At 42.4% G+C, this 24,491-nt stretch overlaps 1 protein-coding gene across 3 annotated transcripts; it reads right to left on the reverse strand.

Moving 5' to 3' along the window:
- Nucleotides 1–621: 621 nt before the first annotated feature.
- Nucleotides 622–22,967, reverse strand: eno4 (enolase 4). Of its 3 annotated transcripts, XM_080869332.1 has the most exons (13): nt 22,257–22,967; nt 18,798–18,926; nt 15,626–15,783; nt 15,198–15,313; nt 13,246–13,412; nt 13,043–13,171; nt 12,772–12,840; nt 11,580–11,744; nt 11,301–11,426; nt 11,004–11,178; nt 8,270–8,331; nt 1,832–1,949; nt 622–1,307 (listed from the first exon to the last, which is right to left on the reverse strand). In XM_080869332.1, the coding sequence occupies exons 1-13, from the start codon at nt 22,422–22,424 to the stop codon at nt 1,186–1,188; spliced, it is 1,704 nt and encodes a 567-aa protein (XP_080725458.1). In that variant the 5' UTR covers nt 22,425–22,967; the 3' UTR covers nt 622–1,185. The 3 variants fall into 3 exon arrangements, 2 of the variants coding, with proteins under 2 accessions (XP_080725458.1, XP_080725457.1); XM_080869331.1 differs by lacking the exon at nt 22,257–22,967 and having other exon boundaries at nt 15,626–15,809; nt 18,798–20,437; XR_013970132.1 differs by lacking the exon at nt 8,270–8,331 and having other exon boundaries at nt 1,170–1,307.
- Between the last annotated feature and the right edge of the window lie 1,524 nt (nt 22,968–24,491).

A 24,491-nucleotide genomic window follows, 5' to 3' on the forward strand; every position in this document is an offset into this window, starting at 1 on the left:
TTCAATGACAAAGTGATGTGACACATTGACGCAGCTTTGTGTCTGGTCCATGCAGCTCCTCTGAGCTGCACCTCTGGGTCTTTCCTCTTCTGTTGTTACACAGACACAATCACTTCCTCCGCAGGATGCGAGCCATTAGGCGCTGCCCAGTTACACAGGAGCCTTTTGCTCACGTCCCGTGCTGACAAGGGGCAGGCAGTGTTTGATAACGCTGTCAGCGCTCTGTACTTGAATATGTCTGTCTATCAGCCTTTTCTTTACCCAGCTCTTTTAAAGCTCCCACAGGCGCAGCGAACACGATGACTCAACTGTCACACTCTTAAATCAGATTGCTAACAAAATGTGTCACCGTCAGCTGTGACATTAAAATGTTTCACTGTGGTCTCGTCTTTTAGTTCTTTTAAATTAAGACTGCGATAAATGAACCTCTTTTCAGAGCTGTGAAATTAATTCCATTAATTTGATTTTCAGTTAAATCTTCTACTGCCTGGAGATATTCTGGATCGACGCACATGCAGACCTGCAGAAATGGAAGACAGCAGGAAAACATGCTTCTGGGCCACGCGTGATCATTTTCTCTTTTATTTGCTGAAAAATGCAAACACTGAAAACACACTGACACTGAATCAAAATCTAATTTCATCCCATTTCCAAGATTTTCAGAAAACTTGACCTCTGACCTTGAGGTTGAGGTCACTGAGACACAAACCTGTCTGAGACTTTTAGTACACCTGACACTGATGACAACACCCCCTCATTCTTTTACTGCTGAGGAGTAAAAACATACAAACGTTTCCTTCAAACACCATCCAGCAGATTTAAGATATAAAAGCAAATCTTCCATGTGCACTTGTTTGGGGCTTGAACTGGCTTGAACTTCCGTCCCTTAAAATCGTTCTGGTTTTTATTTCAAATTAAAATGACATCATTGTACATAGCACTGTGTTTTGAGTCTGAAGCTCAAAATGTGAATATATTTGATGTTTTTCTTGACAAGAACTCATATTTCAAACTGTTAGAGACACTTTTTTCAGAGCTGTAAACATAGCAGAATGGTGCTCATACAATGGTGACCCTGGATCGATCCACAACGGTTATAATCACCTCAGCAGATTATTACAGGTGGTGTTAACTGCAAAACTGAATTGTGAAAGGTAAATATATTATATTATCATGAAGACACCTTCAAAGATCCGTCTGAATCAGATGTGAGCTGTGTTCCTCCAATCCAGACCTTGCTCCCTCGGTGCCTGAATGCTTATGTGAGTTGTCAGGGAACAGTGGAGGAGGGTGCTTCTCCTTAAAGACTGGATGAGACAAAATTAAATAAAGTGAATGTACAAAAGCTGGAGCGTAGACACCTACGACAACTGGATGGAAATAGCATTTGTACTGCTGCGGCTGGGGAACGTTAACCCTTTCACTTCGTGTAGAATGAACACAAACATTAAACACAGATAAACATGCTGAATAATGCCGGCTTATGGCAGCTGATTAGACAGACGTGTACTCATCTCTCATTAACCCTCTGCTGCCCCTGCCTGCTTTTTCAGAAATGATGGATGGGAAAGTATTTGTCCTTGTGTGTAATTAGGTGGCCAATTAACAGATCCAAGGTAGGGGGTTTTCACTCTTACACTCACACACACACACAAACACGCGTTTGTACAATTCCTCACACACCGTGTCCTTTCATATCCAGCAGTAAGAGAGAGACGTGTTCCCAAACCCAGACACTACTACTACCGTTCTCTCTCTCGGGCTTTGTCTGGCCTTGTTTCTCTGTCCAGCCAAAGAAAAATCACAAGGAAGGCTGAAAAAAAAAACCTACCAAGGATTCCCTGTTGGGCCAGTTCTTCTTCTATAGAAATCAGCCGGTTGTATTTAGTCATCCTCTCAGCCCCACTTAGACCTCCCAGTTTGACATAGTGCAGGCCCAGACCCACAGCCTGAACGAGAAGAAAAGCACAGTCTGAGACACAAACAGCAATATTTCATCTATTTACACTGCTTGTTAATCAAAATAGATGAACAGTTCCACAGCAAACGGATGGACAGTCGGGGTTATTAGTGACCTTTGTACAGGTCCAGTTTTTTATTACTTGATATTTGATCTCGTTATCTTAATAAACAATCCTCCTTGCAATTGTTACCTGAGATACTACTCATTTCCACGAGTCTGCTTAAAATGGAGTTCAGAGCAGCATCATACAATAAACAATAAGATGCAGTGTGTAGTCCAACGGCAGTCTCTGGTCACTTTTTGTGCAGCCGACAAGGAAAGAATGGACTATCTTTTATTCTCTTATCTGCTTTTTGTCATATTGTAACCAAAGGAATTAATTGAATATCGAAAAACTCTTTTGTTCTCGTCATCATAGCAAACTGCATCTTTCTAACGTTCTCAAATACAACTGATGTTAATAATAAATTGTAACATGGTTACCTATATCCACCACTCTGAAATTAACACAACAATAACCATACTATTTTGTCATGATTAATCACTATCAGTCTCAGACATCAACACTTTGAAATAGACAACATTACCTGAATGCAAACACATAAATAGACTAAAACAAAGACAAAAAGGTAACAAGAAGCACCCAAAGAGCACAAACCTCTGCCATGGCACCTCACGCTCCAGGGAGTATTTACAAAGCCCACACTTTTATTGTTTCACCTTTCTTTCTTCACAATACACGCCACACTTATAAGTACTATAGTTTCTAAATAATTTCCAAATTAAGCTTTGTTTCAACGTTAGACCGATAAATTTGTAGCTGACCTTGAAAACAATGGTGGATATAAATCAAATATCAACTGATACACACACACATATATATATCAACCACCTGACAAAGATCCTGTGGGACACAGATACAGATGGAAAAACTGGTGATGGCTAACCAGCTGGACATAGGACATGTGGGCAAGCAGGGGAAGAAGGGCGTAGTGATAGATGTAGCTATACCCCCAAAAGGTTTATTCTGTTCATCTGGATGTTTTTCAGTGGGAGAAATGTTTCGTCACTCATCCAGGTGACTTGTTCAGTCTCAGCTGACTGCAAGACTGAAGAAGTCACTTGGATGAGTGACGAAACAGGATCTTAGCTCGGTCATTCTCCACCACCCTGGGGGCGTTATGTTATGTGCTGGATTGTCTCTGGGGCATCTTTACACAGCCTGCACCTGGGGTCTTACCTGGTGTGATAGACCCCAGCCTCTATGGATCTTGTGCTCAGAGCTTGTTCCTGTGCGGTCATGATTAGTGCCTCTGTGCTGCCTTTCAGTCCGGCTTTGTCCAGCCAGTCGTAGGATTTCTGGATGTCACGCACCTCCTCCATCTGCCGGTGGTACATACCGTGCAGAGGCCTGTCCTTCCATGATTGGTTCTTCTCCTTGCTCTTTTTCTTTCTCAGGTTCTTGCTAGCTTAGGTATTCTCTAAGCACGCGGCCGGTTGAGGCCATCTTCCTGATGTACTCATGGATGTTCATTGTCTCATCCTGGAGTATGGTACTAACACTCACCATTTTGCTTAGCGTACAGTACAGGTGCTGGATTTGTTTTGAGGTCATTGGCTTCTATCTCCTCCTTTGGCCAGCTTATTATCCCAGCTAGGTATCTGATCTATGTATCTGACAGGCTGACAGGGACCCTTACTGGATACAGACCCCCCTGGTTGAGAGTCAAACCCCCAACCTGAAGTTCCACAGGTGTGTAGTGTTATCACTATATACATATGAAATGCCCCTGCAGTACCTGATCGGGCAGGGCATAGGTGTTGATAGCCTGGATCTTGTTCTTACCGTTCAGCTGACTCCTCAGGACTTGCCTGACCCGCTGCAGGTATTTGGTGATTGCGGCTTTCCTAGCGGCATCTTCCTGGTTTACATTTGCCTGTGGGATTCCCAGGTACTTATTATTGCCCTCAATGTCTGCAATTTTGCCTTCTGGAAGTGCGATCCCCTCAGTTCCGACTACCTTCCCTCCCTTTACTTACATCCAACTACACTTCTCCGGTCTGAATGATATTCCGATGTCATTGCGGTAGATTCTGGTGGTGTGGATCAGTAAATCAATGTCCCGTGCCTTCTTGGCATACAGCTTGATATCATCCCACATGTTGTACGCCACATCCCCATTGAATTCCTTATGAAGTCTCTTAGGGTCCTGTTGATCTTGTACAATTCTAGGCATTCCAGGATCCACCTGTGGGGCACCGAGTGATAGGCCTTCTTGTAATCAAGCCAGGCAGTGCACAGGCTGGTCAGTCTGGTCATCCAGTCTCAGGCGACTGCTCTGTTTACCAGCAGCTGATGATTTGCTCCTCTGGTATTCCTGCCAATTCCTTTCTGTGCCCCGCTCATGTATTGAGCCATGTGCCTGTTCATCTTAGCCGCTATGATAGTTGACAGGAGCGTCTGGTACTGAGGCAGGTTATTGGCCGGTAGTTGTATGGGACTGATCCCTTCTGGGGTCCTTGGGGATCAGGACTGTCCGGCCTTCAGTTAAGCATTCCAGGTGTGTCTTGTAAATTAGCAGCTGGTTCATTTGTGCCAGAGGCTCATGGATTACAGTCAACCAGTAGGCGTGAATCATTTCAGGGCCTGGTGCTGTCCAACTATTCTTGCTTGAGACTCTTTATCTGCGCTTATGGTGGTTACTGGATCCTGTTCAGTGCAGTTGTGGTGGTCTGCCTTAGATCCACTAGCCACTGAGCATTGCCATTATGGGTTACAGCCTTCTCCCATATGCTCTTCCAGTATTGCTCTGTCTCCAGTCTTGGTGGGGCTGTTTTCATATTGTTCCCCTGTTCAAGGCATCAGGTATAGACAGCTTGCTGTATTTCTAAGGCACCTTCTTCGCACCTTTCTGCAACTCTGATAGTTGGCCAATTTCCCTCCATGCTACCTTGATCTTGGGCTTCTCCATGGAAGGTACTATTCCTTGTGGTTATTACTCTTGAAACCAAGCCTCTCACTCATCACTGCTGCTACAGTAGCTTGCAAAAGTATTCGGCCCCCTTGAACTTTCCCACATTTTGTCACATTACAGCCACAAACATGAATCAGTTTTATTGTAATTCCACGTGAAAGACCAACACAAAGTGGTGCACATGTGAGAAGTGGAACGAAAATCAGACATGATTCCAAACATCTTTTACAAATAAATAACTGCAAAGTGGGGTGTGCGTAATTATTCAGCCCCCTTTGGTCTGAGTGCAGTCAGTTGCACATAGACGTTGCTTGATGAGTGCTAATGACTAAATAGAGTGCACCTGTGTGTGATCTAATGTCAGTACAGATACAGCTGCTCTGTGACGGCCTCAGAGGTTGTCTAAGAGAACATTGGGAGCAACAACACCATGAAGTCCAAAGAACACAGCAGACAGGTCAGGGATAAAGTTATTGAGAAATTGAAAGCAGGCTTAGGCTACAAAAACATTTCCCAAGCCTTGAACATCCCACGGAGCACTGTTCAAGCCATCATCCAGAAATGGAAGGAGCATGGCACAACTGTAAACCTACCAAGACAAGGCCGTCCACCTAAACTCACAGCAGAACAAGCAGAGCGCTGATCAGAAATGCAGCCAAGAGGCCCATGGTGACTCTGGACGAGCTGCAGAGATCTACAGCTCAGGTGGGGGAATCTGTCCATAGGACAACTATTAGTCGTGCACTGCACAAAGTTGGCCTTTATGGAAGAGTGGCAAGAAGAAAGCCATTGTTAACAGAAAACCATAAGAAGTCCCGTTTGCAGTTTGCCACAAGCCATGTGGGGACACAGCAAACATGTGGAAGAAGCTGCTCTGGTCAGATGAGACCAAAATACAAAATGCTATGTGTGGCGGAAAACTAACACTGCACATCACTCTGAACACACCATCCCCACTGTCAGATATGGTGGTGGCAGCATCATGCTCTGGGGGTGCTTCTCTGGACTGGGGCGGAGGTTCATCTTCCAGCAGGATAATGACCCTAAACATAAAGCCAGGGCAACATTGGGATGATTTAAAACAAAACACATCCATGTGTTAGAACGGCCCAGTCAAAGTCCAGATCTAAATCCAATCGAGAATCTGTGGCAAGATCTGAAAACTGCTGTTCACAAACGCTGTCCATCTAATCTGACTGAGCTGGAGCTGTTCTGCAAAGAAGAATGGGCAAAGATTTCAGTCTGTAGATGTGCAAAGCTGGTAGAGACAGACCCTAAAAGACTGGCAGCTGGAATTGCAGCAAAAGCTGGTTCTACAAAGTATCGACTCAGGGGGCTGAATAATTACGCACACCCCACTTTGCAGTTATTTATTTGTAAAAAATGTTTGGAATCGTGTCTGATTTTCGTTCCACTTCTCACGTGTGCACCACTTTGTGTTGGTCTTTCACGTGGAATTACAATAACATTGATTCATGTTTGTGGCTGTAATGTGACAAAATGTGGGAAAGTTCAAGGGGGCCCAATACTTTTGCAAGCCATTGTATTGTGTAGACCAGCTGGTTAGTACTGGTGATGGTCACAATAAGAATTGTCTGTAGACCTGCACTCCTATCATCTAGTAGATATTCAGAGGGCATGACCCTCAGGGCACTTGAGTAGGTCACTTGAGCAGTGTTGTTTAGCTCAGTGGGCAAGCAGTTGACCAAAGTCCACATGACCAGAGTACAGTGGTGTAGGTTCAAGCCTGACTGCAGAAATTGCATGGTGGTGTCAATTGTGGCCCCAGTTTCCCAACTGGTGGACTGCACATCAAGAGGCAAACAGTCCCCAGCAAAAGGAGTAGGCAGCCCTGGTGGGTTAGGGTGAGGGAATTTGTTTACTTCCTGGAGGCAAAAAGGTCAACCTCTACTCTTACAAAGTGGCACCAGATCTGGTCGAACATCTGCAGATGGAGTCTCTGCTCCCCTGGCCTGAGCCCGGGGGAGTGCCCCTGCCAGATAGGAATCTGGAAGTAGACATACTTTAGCTTGATGGTGGCAAGCTAAAGCTTTGACAGCCTGCCTCACCCCCGGATTCATCAGCATCTTGCATCTTAGGGGCTGACGATAATGGTTAAGACCTCTTGAAATCCAAAATTGAGTGAAGTCTCCTGTCCCGCTTAAGAACTAAAAAGTAGTGGGGAGAGAACCCAGCTTGTCAGTTATCGGCATCCACTTCCTGTGTTGAACCTTTTCCCAAGAGGGCCAAGTTTTTCCCGCAATATCTGGAATTGCTGGGGGTCGCGCACTGAGGAAAGGATCAAGATGGTCATTCAAGGTCTACGGAAGAACAGCAGGCATTAGTCCTCGGTCAAGGTAGACACCAACCAAAGGTCTGCCTCCAGAGCTGACCAAGTCGCCCTGCGCTGGGGAGACAGGGATGGGGATGGTTGGCCTGGTCCGAGGGTAAGTCTGGGACTTCAGAAGCTGGCTGATATGTGGAAGCCCTAGACCTTCTAGAACTGCTAGATCTCCTGGAGAGGCCCCTTGACACCTCCTTGGCACAGCAATGACTATCTTGAGCCTGCTGTAATAGTTCAGCTGCCTCCAGGCCAAACATCGCTGCAGGGTGAACAGGGAGTCAATAGTCTTGGTCATCCTGTCAGGCTGGCACTGAGACAGCCAATTTCCCCAATTCAAATCAATTTTAGTTTGAATAAAGCGATATTGATTCATTAAATCCTGAATCTATTTTTAAATATAAATGTATTTTGCCAGAATCTCAGGTTGTAGTGGATATCTTTGGACCTGCTCTCATTTGCTCTTTTAGCTGTTTGGCAAGTTGTCGAAATAGTTTCCTGAGCTTTAAGATAGATATCCCCTTATTTGCACATGACAAATAAAGGGCTAGGTATATGATCTTAATTTATAATATTTGAAAAAAAAAAGATAATAATTTGGAAATGCGAAAATATTGCCATCAAATGGAAATCATTCTAAGTGAGTCTGTGCTGATAAGCACAATACTTCTGAAACTGGTCAGTGCAATAGTGTGACTCAACTGGTTACCAGCTGGTTGCATTCTGGTTACACACAAAGCGAGGCTGCTGGGCACCTATCATTTTTCAGGTAAGGCACTGTCATGCAGAAATTCTGTCACTATTTGTAGACGAATATCTGTTTTAAATCTATGGGTTTGGCTATACTTTTAATGTAAGTAGTTCATGTAAATTTCTGTTTAATGTGAATTTCTGTATAAGCAGATGGCTGCCGTCTGCTTATACAGAACTTCACATTGACACTGTTCGCCACCATGGCAGCATCACTCAGAAACCAGGAAGAAGACTTACTATATCTGACAAAGAATCCTCACTGCATGGCTCACTGCATGTAGTTCCCATCAACACAGAACCTGTATGCCAACAAGACACAAACAGACAGTTAGCTGTTATAGTAATGCACCATTGTGGCAATAATTTCCAATATTTTTATATACCTATAGACTGTCAAAACAGGTGTTACAACATTTGCTGGAAAACCGTCTATTTGTTTAAGCTGAGAAATGTGAATTTCACATGGAAACAGTCTCCTTCTTGGGCTTCATTACTGAGCAGGGGAACATCAAACCAGACCCAGTGAAGGTCCGACGAGTACTCGACTGGTCCAAACCCCCAGATTGGAAGCAGCTCCAATGCTTTTTGGGTTTAACTAACTTTTATCGCAGCTTCATCTGGAATATCAGTAAGATCGTCTAATATCTCACTCACCTCTCCCAAGGTTCAGTGGGATCAGTCTTCTTAGGCTGCTTTTAATCACCTCGCAGCAGTATGAAGGTAAGCTACATCCTTTTGCTTACTTCTTTCGTGAATTCAATGTGGAGGATAGAGAACTCCTCCTCATCAAGTTAGCCCTGGCATCACTGGCTCGAGGGAACGCCCCAACCATTCATAGTCTGGACTGATCACAAGGACCTGGCGTATCGTCAAACTGCAAAATGGATGAGCGCCCATCAAGCCAGGTGGGCACTGTTTTTCACACATTTTCAGTTCTCTATCACCTACAGGCCTGGTTCACGGGATGTCAAGCCCGACGCACTGTCTCAGCAGTTTTCTTCCTCAGAGGACGTTCTGAAGGAGTCCTCAATCTTCCTCATGTTATCGGAGCTGTTACATGGGGGATAAAGTCCACAGTTTGTGAGGCACAGTACAACAAACCTGATCCCAGAACCAGGCCGCCCGAGTGGCTCTACGTTTCAACCCTAGTCCAGTCCTGAGTTCTCCAGTGGGACCACACGGCGAGGTTCACCTGGCATCCAGGCATCAATCAGACTATCTCTTTCCTGGAACGCCTGGTGGCCTACACTTGGCATACCAGGGAGCATATTTTAGCTTGCTCTACTTGAGCTCAAAATAAGCCTCAAACCTTTCCTTTTGCAGGCCTACTTCGACCTCTGCCGACCTCCAGACGACCATGGTCTCAGATCGCACTTGATTTTATGACAGGCCTCCTCCTTCTGCAGGAAATATGGTAATTCTGACTATTGTTGTCCAGTTCTCAAAACCAGCACATTTCGTGGCTTTTCCTCACAACAGAAACCACCCAAATCCTTACCAAACCTGTCTTTCAACTTCACGCGATCCCCTTGGACATCATATCAGACCCGGGACAAGTTCAACTCTAGAGTTTGGAAAGGGTTCTGTCCGGCAGTCGGAGCCAAGGTTAGTTTGTCTTCAGGATTTCACCTGTAGACTAATGGCCAAACCGAATGTACCTACCAGGAGTTGGAGGCAGCACTTCACTGCCTCACCTCCACCAAACAGAGCACCTGGAGTTCTTACCTCACTTGCATCGAATATGCCCATATTAGCCTCACGTCTGCTGTCGCATCACAGGGCTACCAACGGCGGCTGTTCCCAACAGTTGAGAGTGAGCGTATGGTTCCCTCTGTTCAACATCATCTACGCAGGCACCGCCACATCTGGAGAGCCACCTGAGCTGCCCAATGGAAAACCGATGGACTGCTTTCAGCGCAGTACGTTCCAGTCTGAATCAAGTCCAGGAAACTGGCTCCCAACTTCAATGGGCAGTTTGAGATTGACTCCATGGTCAACCTTGTCTCAGTCTAGTTGAAGCGTCCTCGGAGCATGCACAGAAATACTCTTTTCCATGTGTCTCAGCTCAACCCTTACATGTCGGTGATGTTCTTCATTGGATCGTTGTACTTACCTCAACCTTCCTGGAACCCTTCTTGTTTCCTGTGGACCCTGTTGGATGAACGTGAGCGTGAGTGGATTTCAGTGTGGAGTGAGTCTGTGAGCGTGTGAGTCACAGAATGTGTGAAGAGGAGTGTAGACGTGTTACCCTTGCCCTGAACATCCCCTGGATGCCCTGAACATCCCCTGGATGCCCTGGACCTCCCCTGGAGCCGTGATCCTTCATCAATGTACATATGTATATATCTTACCTGTATGACTCAGAGTCCTGCATTGAGTCCAGCCTGACCAGCTGTGACAGCAGGATTAGACCACTCTGAGATTGGTTAGTTTTACCCTTCTGATGATGTACAGGCTTTTTATTTAATCCAATCCTCATTTAGAAAGATGCAATATTGGGTCATAGCTGTGCATGTTGAATTACACCAAGAAGCATGTAGTATGTAGTATTTTACATGTATGTTAGATGTTGAAAGAGAGAATATGTTGGATCAGTTCTTTTTGCAACAAGTTACTGTATATTACTCAGTTTGGAGTGTAAGAGAGTAAGGTCAGCAAATTTTTAAGAGTGAACCTGAGATGAACATCACTGTCTGCTGTGTGTAAATGCGTACCAGATGCATTGTACCATTAATTATACAGGTTGCGGAAGAAATCATTGACTGTTGAAGAGGAAGCATAAGGAATACTCCTATTGCAAACATTTCATTTTTGCAACTAACTGAGTTGTTCACTGTTACTTGGACCTGATGTAACTGGTCAATGGACTGGTTCTTACATAGTGCTTTTCTACTCTACCTGACCACTCATTGCACTTTATGCAGTTTGCTTCATTCATCCATGTGCCATCTTTCTCTTCTCCAGCTGTTACCTTGTTGCTCTGATGTCATGTGGATCAGGTCACTGACTGTTGTCTCATTGATATGTTTTAAGATATGGCCTCTGACTCCAGGAAGGGGAGGTCCCTGTGACTTGTAGGAGACATCAGAGAGCAGTGAACACGAGTTTCCAATCATACTGCTCAGCTTCTCCCACTGGTCTCCGTCCTTATGAATTAACAGACACAGGAACATGAATACACAGCAATCATGAACATTTTGTTGACAGCAAAACTATATTTAGAGAAGACACAGAACTAGTCCAAGATTTATTTGCTAGCCTTGCTTACCTCTTGCCTAAATGGGTCTATTAAAGCCACCACTGCTGGGTATTTGCTGATGAGGGTTTGGTACAGGTCGACTAACTCATCGGGCGATTTCAGAACTCCAGTAGCAACTTCATACTTCCCCTTAGACTACAAGAGATTAGAGAATCCAGCAAGAAGACGATAAATCTTGTTGTTTTTTTAAACTGATATGCTTATGATGTATTTGCTTTGAAAAAGTTCACAAGAACATGTCAACACATTATTTTCCATAAAGTGTTTGACTATTTTTGGTGAACTTACAGGGTCCAGGAGCTCATGAGCAGCACAGTTCAAAGCTAAATGGATCTGTGTGCCCAGTGGAACTCCAAGGTTGGTGCAGGCTTCAGCGATCAGATCCAGAGGCTGCTCTGCTCGCTCGTGGCTTACAGCCAGGGCCCCGCTGTCACATACAAATGCTTCGCTGGCCTTGGAACAAGCACATGGTTCACATAAGTAACTATTATATATACATAAACAACTGTGAGACACTTTATTGGGTGCACCTACTCAGTAAAGCTAATCAGTGGAACAAACTCGCTGTATTTAGGCATGTAAACATGGTGAGTAGAACTTGCTATGGTTGGAATAGAGACAAAAGCTGATTTTATTGAATTTCAACATGGCATGACTTTTGGTGCAGACAATCTGGGGAAGAAGAAAGAAGAAAAAAAACATCCAATGCAGCTCTTCTTTGGATGAAAATGGCTTGTAGATGGCAGAGGCCAGAAAGAACAGCCAGGTTAAAGCAGGAACTATAATTAGCCACTTACTAAACAATTGTAAGCAGATAATCACTACATGTCTGACTTCAAAACGAGTCCGGCTGTGGAGCAGAGGATGAAGAGGAGAGTGAAGCTGCAGTGAGCAAGGTGCTCATCAAAATTAGACTACATCATCCTAATATAGACTAAAACCTCTGACTTGCTTTCAGCACCTTACTGAAAAATAAATGAAATAACCGTGAGGGCAGAAGGCGGTCCAACCAAACCTGGTACTTGTAAAGTGACAATGTTGGTGAAAGTATGTTTTTGTTTAGATATTTTTGCTGCAAAGTAGCTTAGCTGAAGCTACATGTGGATGACAATAGACAAGTTTATATTAATACTGTATATCTGAATGAGATAGTCCTCATTGCAAGGTTATTAGAAGCCAACTGTCAAACTCCCACTCTCCACTCTTTGTTTTTTAGTTCTAGGGGTCAGTCAGCAGGGCTGAAAATGAAATGCAAACTATTCACAGGTAAATAGAGGAATCGTTTAAGAAGCATTTTAGATCTTTAGATAAGCACAGATACATTAATTTCAAATTTAACAATGAACACTTAATACAATTCTCTGTTATATTTTTCAGGAAATCTCTGAATCCTGCCTCCGCCGTGTGCATTCTCTGCCCTCATACAATCTGCTGAATTCAGCGCCTACTCTTAAAATTAATAAACAGCAATGTCCCTCACCCCGCCATTGGTTAAAGTTTTCATTATTCTCATCATCTCCTTCTGTACCTCAAGAGCCATTGTGATAATCTGTGGAAGAAGGTCAGATTTCAGTATGTTTTATAAACTGTAGAGTGAAAAATGGAGAATATAAAGAAACCAAGGTGACTTACTAATAATCTACTGCATCAAAACAGCAAAAAAGGAAACACTGAGATCTACACACTAACTGTGAGCTAGTCTATGGAGGATGACAACAGGAAGAAGTAAGCCAAAGGTTTCTGTTTTGTACTTGTTTGACTTGTTGTCCCACTTTGGGGATCAGGATCACTTCCTCCAGTAAATTCAGTTTTCCCGGCGAGGTCTTGCCACAGCTGAGCAATGTCACCAAGGAAACAGGGATGTGAAACTGTGCCGGAGGCTGAACAAAATGAATAACATTATTATATGTTGTTTCCAGCGTCGAATATCCAGTATGTGTTTTCATTATCAAACCTCCTGGTTCCTCAGAGCTGCTATGTGTTCGTACAGATGGATGCCCTGTATCTGTGCCCCAGTTTTGGCCACAGCCAGCGACACTGAGCCAACAGCCAAGCTTCCCTGTAGAACTGGCTTTTGTGGTTCCACTGCAGGAAATGGCTTTTCCACGATGCTCTTTTTACCTGTAATATAATAAAAATCCCAAAAGAGTTTGGAGCATATTTCTGGCTTGTAACAGAGAAAAAAACCTAAGATTAATCAGAGAAAGAACCTGAACCTCCACAAGAGCAAGAAACAGTGAGAGAAGCAAAACTTCCAGTCTTGTTTTGAACTCAGTTTCTTTGTTTTTAATCTGACCACAGTGGTGATTTTACACAGTTTTTATAACACAGTGACCAAAACATTGAAAGTTTTAATTTTAGGGTAATGCTTCAAAAAATTGGACCAAATAAGACCCCAGAATTGATTCAAGATGGCTCAAAAGGTGCAGGACTACGAGAACTTTGATTTTACTGATCGCTCACAAACTCCAGTTTACACTAAAAGAAAGCTTGAGCACACAGTCGAAGTTTGAAGGAGGGCAGGAGGAGGTAATGCAAAGGGTGGATGACATGAAGATAAATGATTCCCTGTGGTGACCAAAAAAGGGAGCAGCCAAAACAAGAAGAAAAACTGTGTGTGAGATATTACGAATTATTAGTTTTGTATTAAACTGAATGCTGTGAAAGAGCAGAGAGTGAGAGCTGGAGGGAGACATCGCAGCGATTAACAGGATGAAAATAAATCCATTTCAGGTGCCTCTTTGTATCCTTTCCTAACAGCAAACACAACACGATCAAACCTTTTCACTTACTGCCTCATAAAGAGTGCCAGTCTATCTAATAATGAAAGGAAAGCTATCAGATAACAATGTCAAAATATTCAAAGTAGGAGTTGGTTTAAAAAAATCAATTTTCTGATTCCAATCAATTTTGGTTTCAATAAAGCGACATCGATTAAATCCTGAATCGATTGTTAAATATAAACGTATTTTACCAGACATGTCACAGCTGCAGGTTTCATCACTCTGACCAAAATTCACCGAACCAGCAGCAAAAGAAGCTCAAACTACGCTTCACGTTTGACAAACAGCGTCATGAACTCCCTCTGACTTTGGCTGTTTTTTGCTTCCACCACCATAAAACCTCACTTCCTGCACAGCTCTCTCTCTCTCACAGTATTGAGAGACCAGTTTACCATCAAACCTCTGTTTTCTGCATTATTCATTGCCATCACGCACCAGTCTGCTGCTGTGTGCAGCGCTGCTGGCCACAGTTGTGTTTTTTCAAAAATGACCTCCGACAACAAAGTCTGATTTCTGCTGTTTAACAGCAAAGACGTGTAAACTTTTACAAATGATTGCTCAGCTGTGTCTGTAATCAAACCGTAATAACTCTGCTTCACTTCAGCAGCAGCAGGTAATGTTCATTCATGGTTTGATTCATGGTTTTCTGACCTGCTATAAAAAGCCAGGCCAGGAAAATCTCCATCATGTTTGTCTGTTTCATCCTCAGTTACTTTGACACAAAGGCCTCTGCTGTGATGCTCACACCTCTGATGAAGTCTCAGTGTCAGCTTTGTTTTATACACTTTCTGACTGTCTGAGTCAAAATGGAATCGATTATAGAAATCGACGATTGACGATACCCAGCCCTAGTTAAAAGCTCTTTTTGTCGGTTATGTGTTATAAAATAAAACACCGGGCGGTTTATCCTTCAAGCTCGGGTCCTCTACCAGAGGCCTGGGAGCTTGAGGGTCCTGCGCAGTATCTTAGCTGTTCCCAGGACTGCGCTCTTCTGGACAGAGATCTCCGATGTTGTTCCCGGGATCTGCTGGAGCCACTCGCCTAGTTTGGGAGTCACCGCACATTTGATGACATTTGATGACTAAAGACAGAAAGCTCAGGGCAGGACTTACCACTCACTCACCTTTATTAATGATCTTCTTGTCTTTAGTTTGTGGAGGAGATGAAGAGGGAATCACCTCAGGCCTCTCCCTGTCCCGGACCTCTTTTTCCTCCAGACAGCGGTCCTTAAAGAAAGTGCTACATCATTTCAGATGAGCAAATAAAAATGTGGTTTAATCAACGTAACAATCCCTGACAAGCCTGATTCCTAAGGAAGATTTTCAGAAGAGCAAGAGAAGTACAGCGTGAATGTCAGTAGACTGCAGTCAAATCTGTTTCTTACACCTCCCAGTTCATGTCCAGGATCCTGGCTTCAGTGGCCACTTCAGGACAGATGTGTTAAATGGTTTTTGTGACTGAACATGATATGACACGTGTTCCTTAAGGTAACACATAGCACTGAAAAATACTACTAATGAAGTACTACTAATAAGTAGTATTAGGTGCTACCTGAGTATATCGTCGATTTGTAACTGGTCACAAGGATTTCGGTCTTTCAGCATGCTGTTCAGAGGCTCATTGATCCACAGCACAGCAGCCATCACATGCTCAGTCCTCTCTTGACTCTCAGGGACCAAGTGGCTCGAAACAGCAGCTGATGACATGCTCTACACACCACAAACATGAAGGACTCCTTCAGAAGGGTAAAAAAGGTGATTTACTAGTACAAGGTAAAAGTTCTTATGTTGCAGGGTATTTACCTCTCAGTATAAAGTGCTAGGAAATGACATCATCTACCTTTTCCTGTCGTCAGGTGACATATAAAATGTAAATGAACTATATGGCTGATTAGCAAAAGGCGCTGCTGTTCTCTTGCGCGACAGATTTTTGCAACTCTCTCATCTCTTTTTTCACTTGTAAAATCTCAGACATTCACCGTCAACTTAACTCTGTAGGAGCTCCTGACTCTGAAGTAGACTTCCTGTTTCCCCCACTGTCTTCCTATTTTCAAGCTTTACTCTTCCTTCCATAACTGATGTATCTAATCTCATTAAAACATCTAAGTCATCCACCTGTCACCTTGACCCCCTCCCCACTGTGTTAGTTAAAGCCTGTCTTCCCTTGTTAGCTCCTCTCATAACCAATATTATTCATTCCTCCCTGAACACTGGGATTGTTCCTGAAGCACTGAAAATGCTTCTGTTATTCCAACTCTCAAAAAGCCTGGTGCAGACCCCAATAACTTTGATCATCTTCGCCCTATATCAAATCTCCCCTTCATTTCAAAAATTCTTGAAAAAGTTGTCGCCGCCCAGCTTCATTTACATCTCAATGACCATAATCTCTATGAACCATTTCAATCGGGTTTCCGCCCCAATCACAGCACAGAAACTGCTCTGCTAAGGATTACCAATGACCTTCTGATGGCAGCTGATTCTGGTCTCCTATCCATCCTCATCCTTCTTGATCTTAGTGCGGCGTTTGATACCATGGATAGCTTCCATTGGCATTAGTCACACCCCCCTTTCCTGGTTCACCTCCTATCTCTCAGACCGCACTCAGTTTATCCAACTTAAATCCCAGTCTTCAACTCTCTGTCCTGTTTCTGCTGGTGTGCCCCAGGGTTCAGTATTAGGGCCTCTTTTATTCATTACTTACTTGCTCCCTCTTGGTCATATGTTCTGAAAATATAATATAAATTTTCACTGTTATGCCGATGACACCCGGCTCTACCTTTCTTCTAAACCCAGTTCATCCCTCCCACCTTCTTCCCTCTCAGACTGTCTTATTGAGATTAGATCCTGGTTCTCCTCCAATTTCCTCAAACTCAACAGTAATAAAACTGAAGTTTTACTTATTGGTACAGCCTCTATCTTATCCAAATCCCACAGCTTTTCCATTAACATTGAAAATTCGCCTACCCTTCCCTCCCCTCAGGTTAAGAGTTTGGGTGTCATACAGTATTTGTGTGACCTGCTCCATATCACCGCTGTTTCCTGCCCTCTCAGATCATCATCTGCTGTTCATCCTCGCACCTCATCACTGTGAGGAGCAGAGCTTTCAGTCGCTCTGCTCCTCGGCTCTGGAACTCTCTTCCTCCTGCACTAAGAAATATTGACTCCCTTTCTGTATTTAAGACACAGCTCAAAACACATCTGCTTAAACTGGCTTATTCGCTTTAATGCTGATTTTATCTGTTGTCACGCTCTGTTTTGTAATTTTAACTTATTTTATGTATTTTATGACTATTGTTCCTTTTATTAATTGTGTTTTTTGTAAGGTGACCTTGGGTTTCTGAAAGGCGCCCTCAAATAAAATGCATTATTATTATTATTATTACAAAATCCTCCTGACTAAGGTTATGTTAGTGCACAAGCATACAAAGCTTGATGACAGGAATAAGCCCTCAGGTCTGGGGACAGGGAGCTGAGCAGGGTGCAGCACCACCCAAGTGAAGCTGGAGGCCCACGTGGAGCAGAGAAACACCAGGTGGAATGAAGAGAATTACTGAGGTGGGCAGCACTGGCGCGAGCACGTGAGTGAAGGATTTCTTCAGTAGGACTGGTTCACAGCGCACACCCTGGCATCCAACGCACAACAGTTACTTTGTAAATTTGTTTTTATTTGACTCTGTTTTTTCTAATATGGAATGACCAAAGTGTTTCCTGTTTTATTTGTATTTATTCAGTAAAACCTAACATTTCATTAATGCTCTCCTAACATATACTTGGAGGGCAGAGTGATCATACCTATGGAGAAATTGCTGCGCCTGCACAATGACCTCTGCCTGCGCTGCCTCCAGCAGTATGGTGTTAGGGTTCATATCATTTCAACCATTTCATTTCTCCTCATTAGGAGGAAGGAGGCTGCAGGTTAGCCATGTGGGTAACATTCAGTGTGACTGTTTGGGCACCGGGTACACTGAGATGTACTGCTGTATTAACCAATACCAGTGGAGTTTAGATGAATGTCAGACTTTCCAGCACTATCACACAATGAATTCCTCTTAGGTCAAGTCAAGTGGCTTTATTGTCATTCCAGCCATGTGCAGTGGCACACAGTGACTCCAACACCATGCTACATGTGCTACATGTGACAGACAGCCTGCACACGTGCAAGTGTGCAAAATGGCAAAAACCAAAACAAAGACAGTGCAACACCAGACAGTGCAAGAGACGTGCAAAACTCAAACCAGGTAAACTCATATGTATGAAAATGCTGGTGGCCACGAGTGCGACCCCTCAGACATTTAGTAGATTCATGTTTGAAAATCCTACGTGACTTCCTTCTTCAGTTATCGCAATTACAAGATTTTTGGAAAACTTGACCTCTGACAGTCGAGGCGACTAAAATTGAAACTTGTCTGAGATTTTTACGCGATGCCTCTGTGGTATGAATTTCAAAATTCCAAGGCGCCTTGTTATCGAGTTATCAGTGCAGGGCCACCTGGCAGGGTGACAGCCTGGCTGAGGGTAAGGTCATTTTATCTGTTCACTAAACTGAGAGCTGATTTAAGGTCGTGCGTCATAGCCAAACAAACCTGCTCCTGCACTAATGAACAACATGTTCTTCAACCCTTTGGCTTGTTCTCCAAACTCATCCATATCACATTCAGCCACAGTCACATAAGAAAGCTCTGAGTTCACCAGTTAAAGGCCACAATGAGACAAATGACTTTTACCTTGTCCTTGTTGTGAACAACACAGTAGACCTCTGCCTCAACAGAAAGTCGTCCTCTGGCATCGTAAACCTGCCGTCCCGTCACTCTGCTGATTCTCGGTGGTGCCGCGAGGTTTGCAAAGTAATCCGCCTGAAGGGATGGTTATGGTTAAAAACACCTCGCAGTATCTGAGTGACGTTATTTAACCAATTCTGTTTCCTCCTTACCATCAATGATAGCATGGTTCAGTAGTTACAGAGTAAACACAACATGTGTAGAAAACATCAAAAACACATTTTATTTACATTTTAAATTCACCTGTAAAAGCAGCAGCGACGTGTGCTGACCACAATGCACCTTTCAAATTCTTTTTAAATTTTAAATATGTTCATATTGTCTATTTTGTAAAATGTTCATATTGTCTATTCTTATTTAATTCACTTAATGTACAGAATTCACCTGCTTGCTGCATACATGCTACTACTGCACATTCACCTAATGAGGCCTTTGAGATCTAACAGCACGAAAGCAGCAGAGGAAACGGGCTAACGCTGTCATTCCAAACTATATTTGTGCTCATAATGTTTGTTGTGTTTCCACTTTGGTTCTTTCAGATGTGCGATGTGGTTTCCAGCATGCTGGCCACCATGAATCAGACTCTTGTAGAGATTAATGAGTCCTTGTCATTGTTCATTTGTCGGTGCTGAAATATTAATGCACCCAACTGTGAGATATACATGTATAGTTTAAAACGGTCATGACAGGTAAAAATGAAGTGTTTTCACAATGACCGCATCAAACGTGCTCAATGAGTTGTCACGAGCTAATGGCTGTACCCAGGCTGACCGTCCTTTCTCTTACACTGAACATGATTTACAAAATCACATCATGTTCCATTCAATATACCTTGAAAGTAGTGAAAGAACAACTATAATCTCATCAGAGCAACAAAGAAGCCTTTGGACACTTGAGTACTAGTGTCTGTTTTCATGTTAACCTTACACTACAATAAACACTGAGATTTCTGCCTTTCAACACATAATGTCAATATTGCAATAAAAGAAACCAGCCAATACACACTGACATCTTCTAAGTTTGCAAAACTAAAGCTGCATACACTGCATTTAATTTAACATTAAGGGGCACTTGTTAGCCAGGAGCTAGCCAGTTAATTACTGTGTATTCAACATAATCTAGTTAGCATAACTTGTAAGTCCTAAGTTCGTCTTATAGCTCACGGGGTTTTCTTTAGAGGACTAGGTTTGTTAAGTAAAGACGAGTAAACATAATTTGCTGCAAGCTGCAGCACCTTTGCCTGTGGAAAATCTCTGAGCTTCTGCACTGATGTATCCTTTAAAAGGCAGTAAAAATACACCGACTGTACACTCGAGGCCTCACCTGGTTGCAGGAGTTGCATCACCAAGTATATTTGCAAAATTAGAAAAATTGCGTGGTGCACAACTGAGCGGCATGACACCAGAGTGTTACCAGTGGCTGTTAATATTAATGGGTAGGCTGAATCAAAAAGTGGGTCAATAGACTCCCATGTTCAAATGGCAAATTTTACAACCTGAAAAACACCTTCGTGTTATTGGTATTTGAAGCCTGGTACAAAACCAGATCGGGCCTCTATTTCTTCTTTCGTCTTAGAGGCTACTGGAGTTAAGGGCATAGCTGCTTCACCTGACCAACGAGCAGCCAGTTAACATAGCTGTGTGCTGTCTGCTTCCCAATAGTGGGAAGAGTAAGAAAGCAAGTAAACTTTATTTATTAAGCGCTTTTCACAGACAGACAGTCACAAAGCGCTGTACACAAATATTAAAATATTAAAATAAACAATACAATCAATAGACATTAGCGAGTAGTGCGGTGCTCTGAACGGATAATTGGAGGTGAGCTTCCCTCCCTCCAAGACATCTACAGGAAGCGGTGCCTGAGGAAAGCGGGGAGGATCATCAAGGACTCCAGTCACCCCAGCCATAAACTGTTCAGACTGCTTCCATCAGGAAGGAGGTTCTGCAGCATCCGGTCCCGTACCAGCAGACTGAGAGACAGCTTCTTCCACCAGGCCATCAGACTGCTGAACACGTCATAGATACCTCAGCTTCACTACTGGAACTTTAACATTATGCACTCCATACTGTACAGTAATTTTATTTATTTTATATATTTTATTTATTGTTTACTCTATTTAATTTGTAAAATATGTGTGTACACACACACACACACACACACACACACACACACACACACACACACGTAGAAAAATATTTAGTATACACATCCAGAAATGCATACACTATTATATATTGTACATATATTTATTAGTTTCAGATGTAGCCATTCTTGTATTTTGCTTGTTTACATTATTGTATTTTGCACAACTCTGTTGCTTGTGAAGCTCGCACACAAGAATTTCACTCGCATGTGCTGTACCAATGTACCTGCACATGTGATGTGACAATAAAAGTGATTTGATTTGATTTGATTTGACATTATACACAATGTAAAAGATCAAATGTAAATAATGTAAAAAAAATAAAATAAAATATGTAGATCAACAAAAGGCTTGTTTGAACAGAAAAGTTTTTAACTGTTTTTTAAAAGAATCCACAGAGTCAAGTAAACGTAGTTGTAGTGGTAAACTGTTCCACAGCCTTGGTGCAACAGACTGAAAGGCTCCGCCCCTTTTGTCTTCAGTCGTGTACGGGGAACAACTAAGAGACTCTGAGTCTGTGAGCGGAGATGGCGAGCAGCAGTGTATTTTATAAGAAGCTTGGATAAGTAATCTGGAGCCAATCTGTATGTTAAAACAAGAATTTTAAAGCGAATTCTAAACTCTATTGGGAGCCAATGTAAAGAATATAAGATGGGAGTGATGTGAACACGCTTGGTAGAGCGAGTTCGTAGAGCGAGAAAGTTGAGTACTGACTTGGATTAGTCAACATGATTCCCACCAGTGACAAAACATTTCAACATACCCAGTAAACACCAGTATGTGGGCCCCACATGGGCTATGGGGGTTCCAAGTGGGGATGGGCTTACAATGGGCATCCAATCTGGGACCCACCTGGATTAGCCAAGTAGGACCCACTTGAGCCAGCCCAGATGGGCTATGTTCTATGGGCACCATATGGGTAACATTCAGAAAGTTGGATTTTTAACACTATAGTGTTAAAAATCCAACTTTCTGAATCAGTGTGTCAAACTAAGAACTAACTGATTCGTGCATCACAGGAAGGTGATGTCTGAAACCAACAGGTGACGTCAGGTGGCTGGGGCTATCTTTTATTTACAGTCGTTTTGTTTGCTCGTTGTGATGACTGTGACACCCCGTCACGCTGCTGTGACAAACAGCACCTCATATGTGCTTACAAACAGGAAATACCTTCAACAGAAGAACAACAAATACACTTCAAACAACCTTCTGTTTGTTTGTTTTCTAACATCACAGGGACAGAAAGAGGCTCACAGTCCTACCAGGTACCCGTGCAGGTCTGCGGGCCGGTGGAGGAAGAGCTGGTGTAGAGCTCGCTCCATGTCCTGGGGGACTCTGCTCACTCGATAAAACTCCACGGCGGCGTTTTTCATTTCGTCAAAGTCGCGCTTGTCTTCGCAAACACGTTTACTAAACGCTCGGTGAGACATTTTTCGAGCCTCTCAGCTGTCTCTGCACGGTTTGTGGTTTTTGTTACCATAGAAACGTTGTGTTCACGTGACAACGGCAGGCCAGGTTTTTGCATTTCTTTCAGTTAGACGGAATAACCGGTTAGCGTGGATTAAACTTGGAGATATTTCCCCGTGACAGTGTTTATCTGTGTGAGCTCGTCGCGTTCCTGCAGACCGGGGATGGCTGTAACGACCCCTCATCAATTAGTTAATGACTGATCACTTTGTGTTCCCCACTGTAACAAAATACAGCTGTACACTAATATTGTGTTATCATGCCTTACATACCACAGTCGCACAGGTTACAGATGCTGTCCAGTCTGTGCATTTCAGCGTGAGATTTACAAATCTATGTAGTTCAATATCTGTAATCTTTCTGTGTATTTGTGGTAAAGTGACTCTGACAAATACAAACGTGATTTGGGAGATTTTCAAGTGTCAATTTAATTTTTTCAGTTTTATTGATGGAGTGCAAAATCACAACAACACTCACCTCAAGTCCTTAATTCCATGACGGGCTAATCTATTATTATTATTATTATTATTATTATTATTATTATTATTATTGTTGTTGTTGTTGTTGTTGTTGTTGTTGTTGTTGTTGTTGTTATTATTATTATTGTTGTTGTTATTATTATTGTTATTATTGTTGTTATTATTATTATTATTATTGTTATTATTATTATTATTATTGTTATTATTATTATTATTATTGTTATTATTATTATTATTATTGTTGTTGTTATTATTATTATTGTTATTATTATTATTATTATTATTGTTGTTGTTATTATTATTATTATTATTGTTATTATTGTTGTTGTTGTTGTTGTTGTTATTATTATTATTATTATTATTGTTATTATTGTTGTTGTTGTTGTTGTTATTATTATTATTATTATTATTATTGTTATTATTATTATTGTTGTTGTTATTATTATTATTATTGTTATTATTGTTGTTGTTGTTGTTGTTGTTATTATTATTATTGGGGTTTTATTTTTACAGTGACTTGAGGTGACTGTTGTTGTTCGGTATTTGGTTGAGGGTAAGGAAAACAAACGTGTCTATTTCAGAGCAAACATGTTGAATAATTTTATTTGTGTGCGGCCTGTTTGATACACAATCGATGACAAAACATTATCACACCAAGTTTGACATGCTAACCTGTCTGCACGATACTCAAACGAATTATGTTTTGATTAATTTTTACAAAGTCTTTCAGTAAATCCAGCAGCAAAAGCTGAATTTGTGTTCTGGATTTGCATGGACCTGCTGCAAAGTCTGCTCTAAAATAAATCACTTATACAAGAATGTGCAGAGTACGTGCAGGATAAGGTCACAGTAACTTCCATCGGAAAGTTGCCCTAATAAACTATTAGGATGACCAACAAAATAGTTTTGCACGTATATGTATGGATGCCATTTGTAATGCTTTTGATTATTTCGTGTTCTGAAGTACGGCCCCAGGATTTTACCAAGTAGCAACTCGGTCAATGAATCTTATTAGGAAAAATTAACATCACGGTAAGTTTCATTTTTATCAATGACATCATGCTTGCTTGGTTAGAAAATAAAATAGATTCGACATTAAATGAACAATAAGAACAGGAGCTGTTTACAGTCACATCTCACACAAAGAATATCAAACAAATGGGTTTTCATGTCGGATTGAAGGTAAAGCACCAGCATGTCATAAATGTAAAGAAAAACACACATTTGCTACAAACTGTTTTGAGCAGATATGAAACTAAACCATGAAATAACCTGGTCGTGTTGACAGGCCGTATAGCAGCTGTACCACATGAAGCACAGGCCGCTCTTTCTGCTGCTGCTGCTTGTCTGAGCTGAGTTGGGGAAGTGTTAGTGAGAGTGTCACACAAGCTGCATCAGCTCCGTCAGTGCAGCACAGGATGGCAGTCTGCAGCCTGCAGCCGTTCACAATGAAAGGATGAGCGTGCTGAGAAATGGTTCAGTGCAAAGTGAAAAACAAACAATATTAGTCATCAGATAGACTTGATGAAAAAAACGAATATTGGCGTTTGA

The sequence above is a fragment of the Rhamphochromis sp. 'chilingali' genome (assembly GCF_963969265.1).
Source record: "Rhamphochromis sp. 'chilingali' genome assembly, chromosome: 20".
Taxonomy (NCBI): domain Eukaryota; kingdom Metazoa; phylum Chordata; class Actinopteri; order Cichliformes; family Cichlidae; genus Rhamphochromis; species Rhamphochromis sp. 'chilingali'.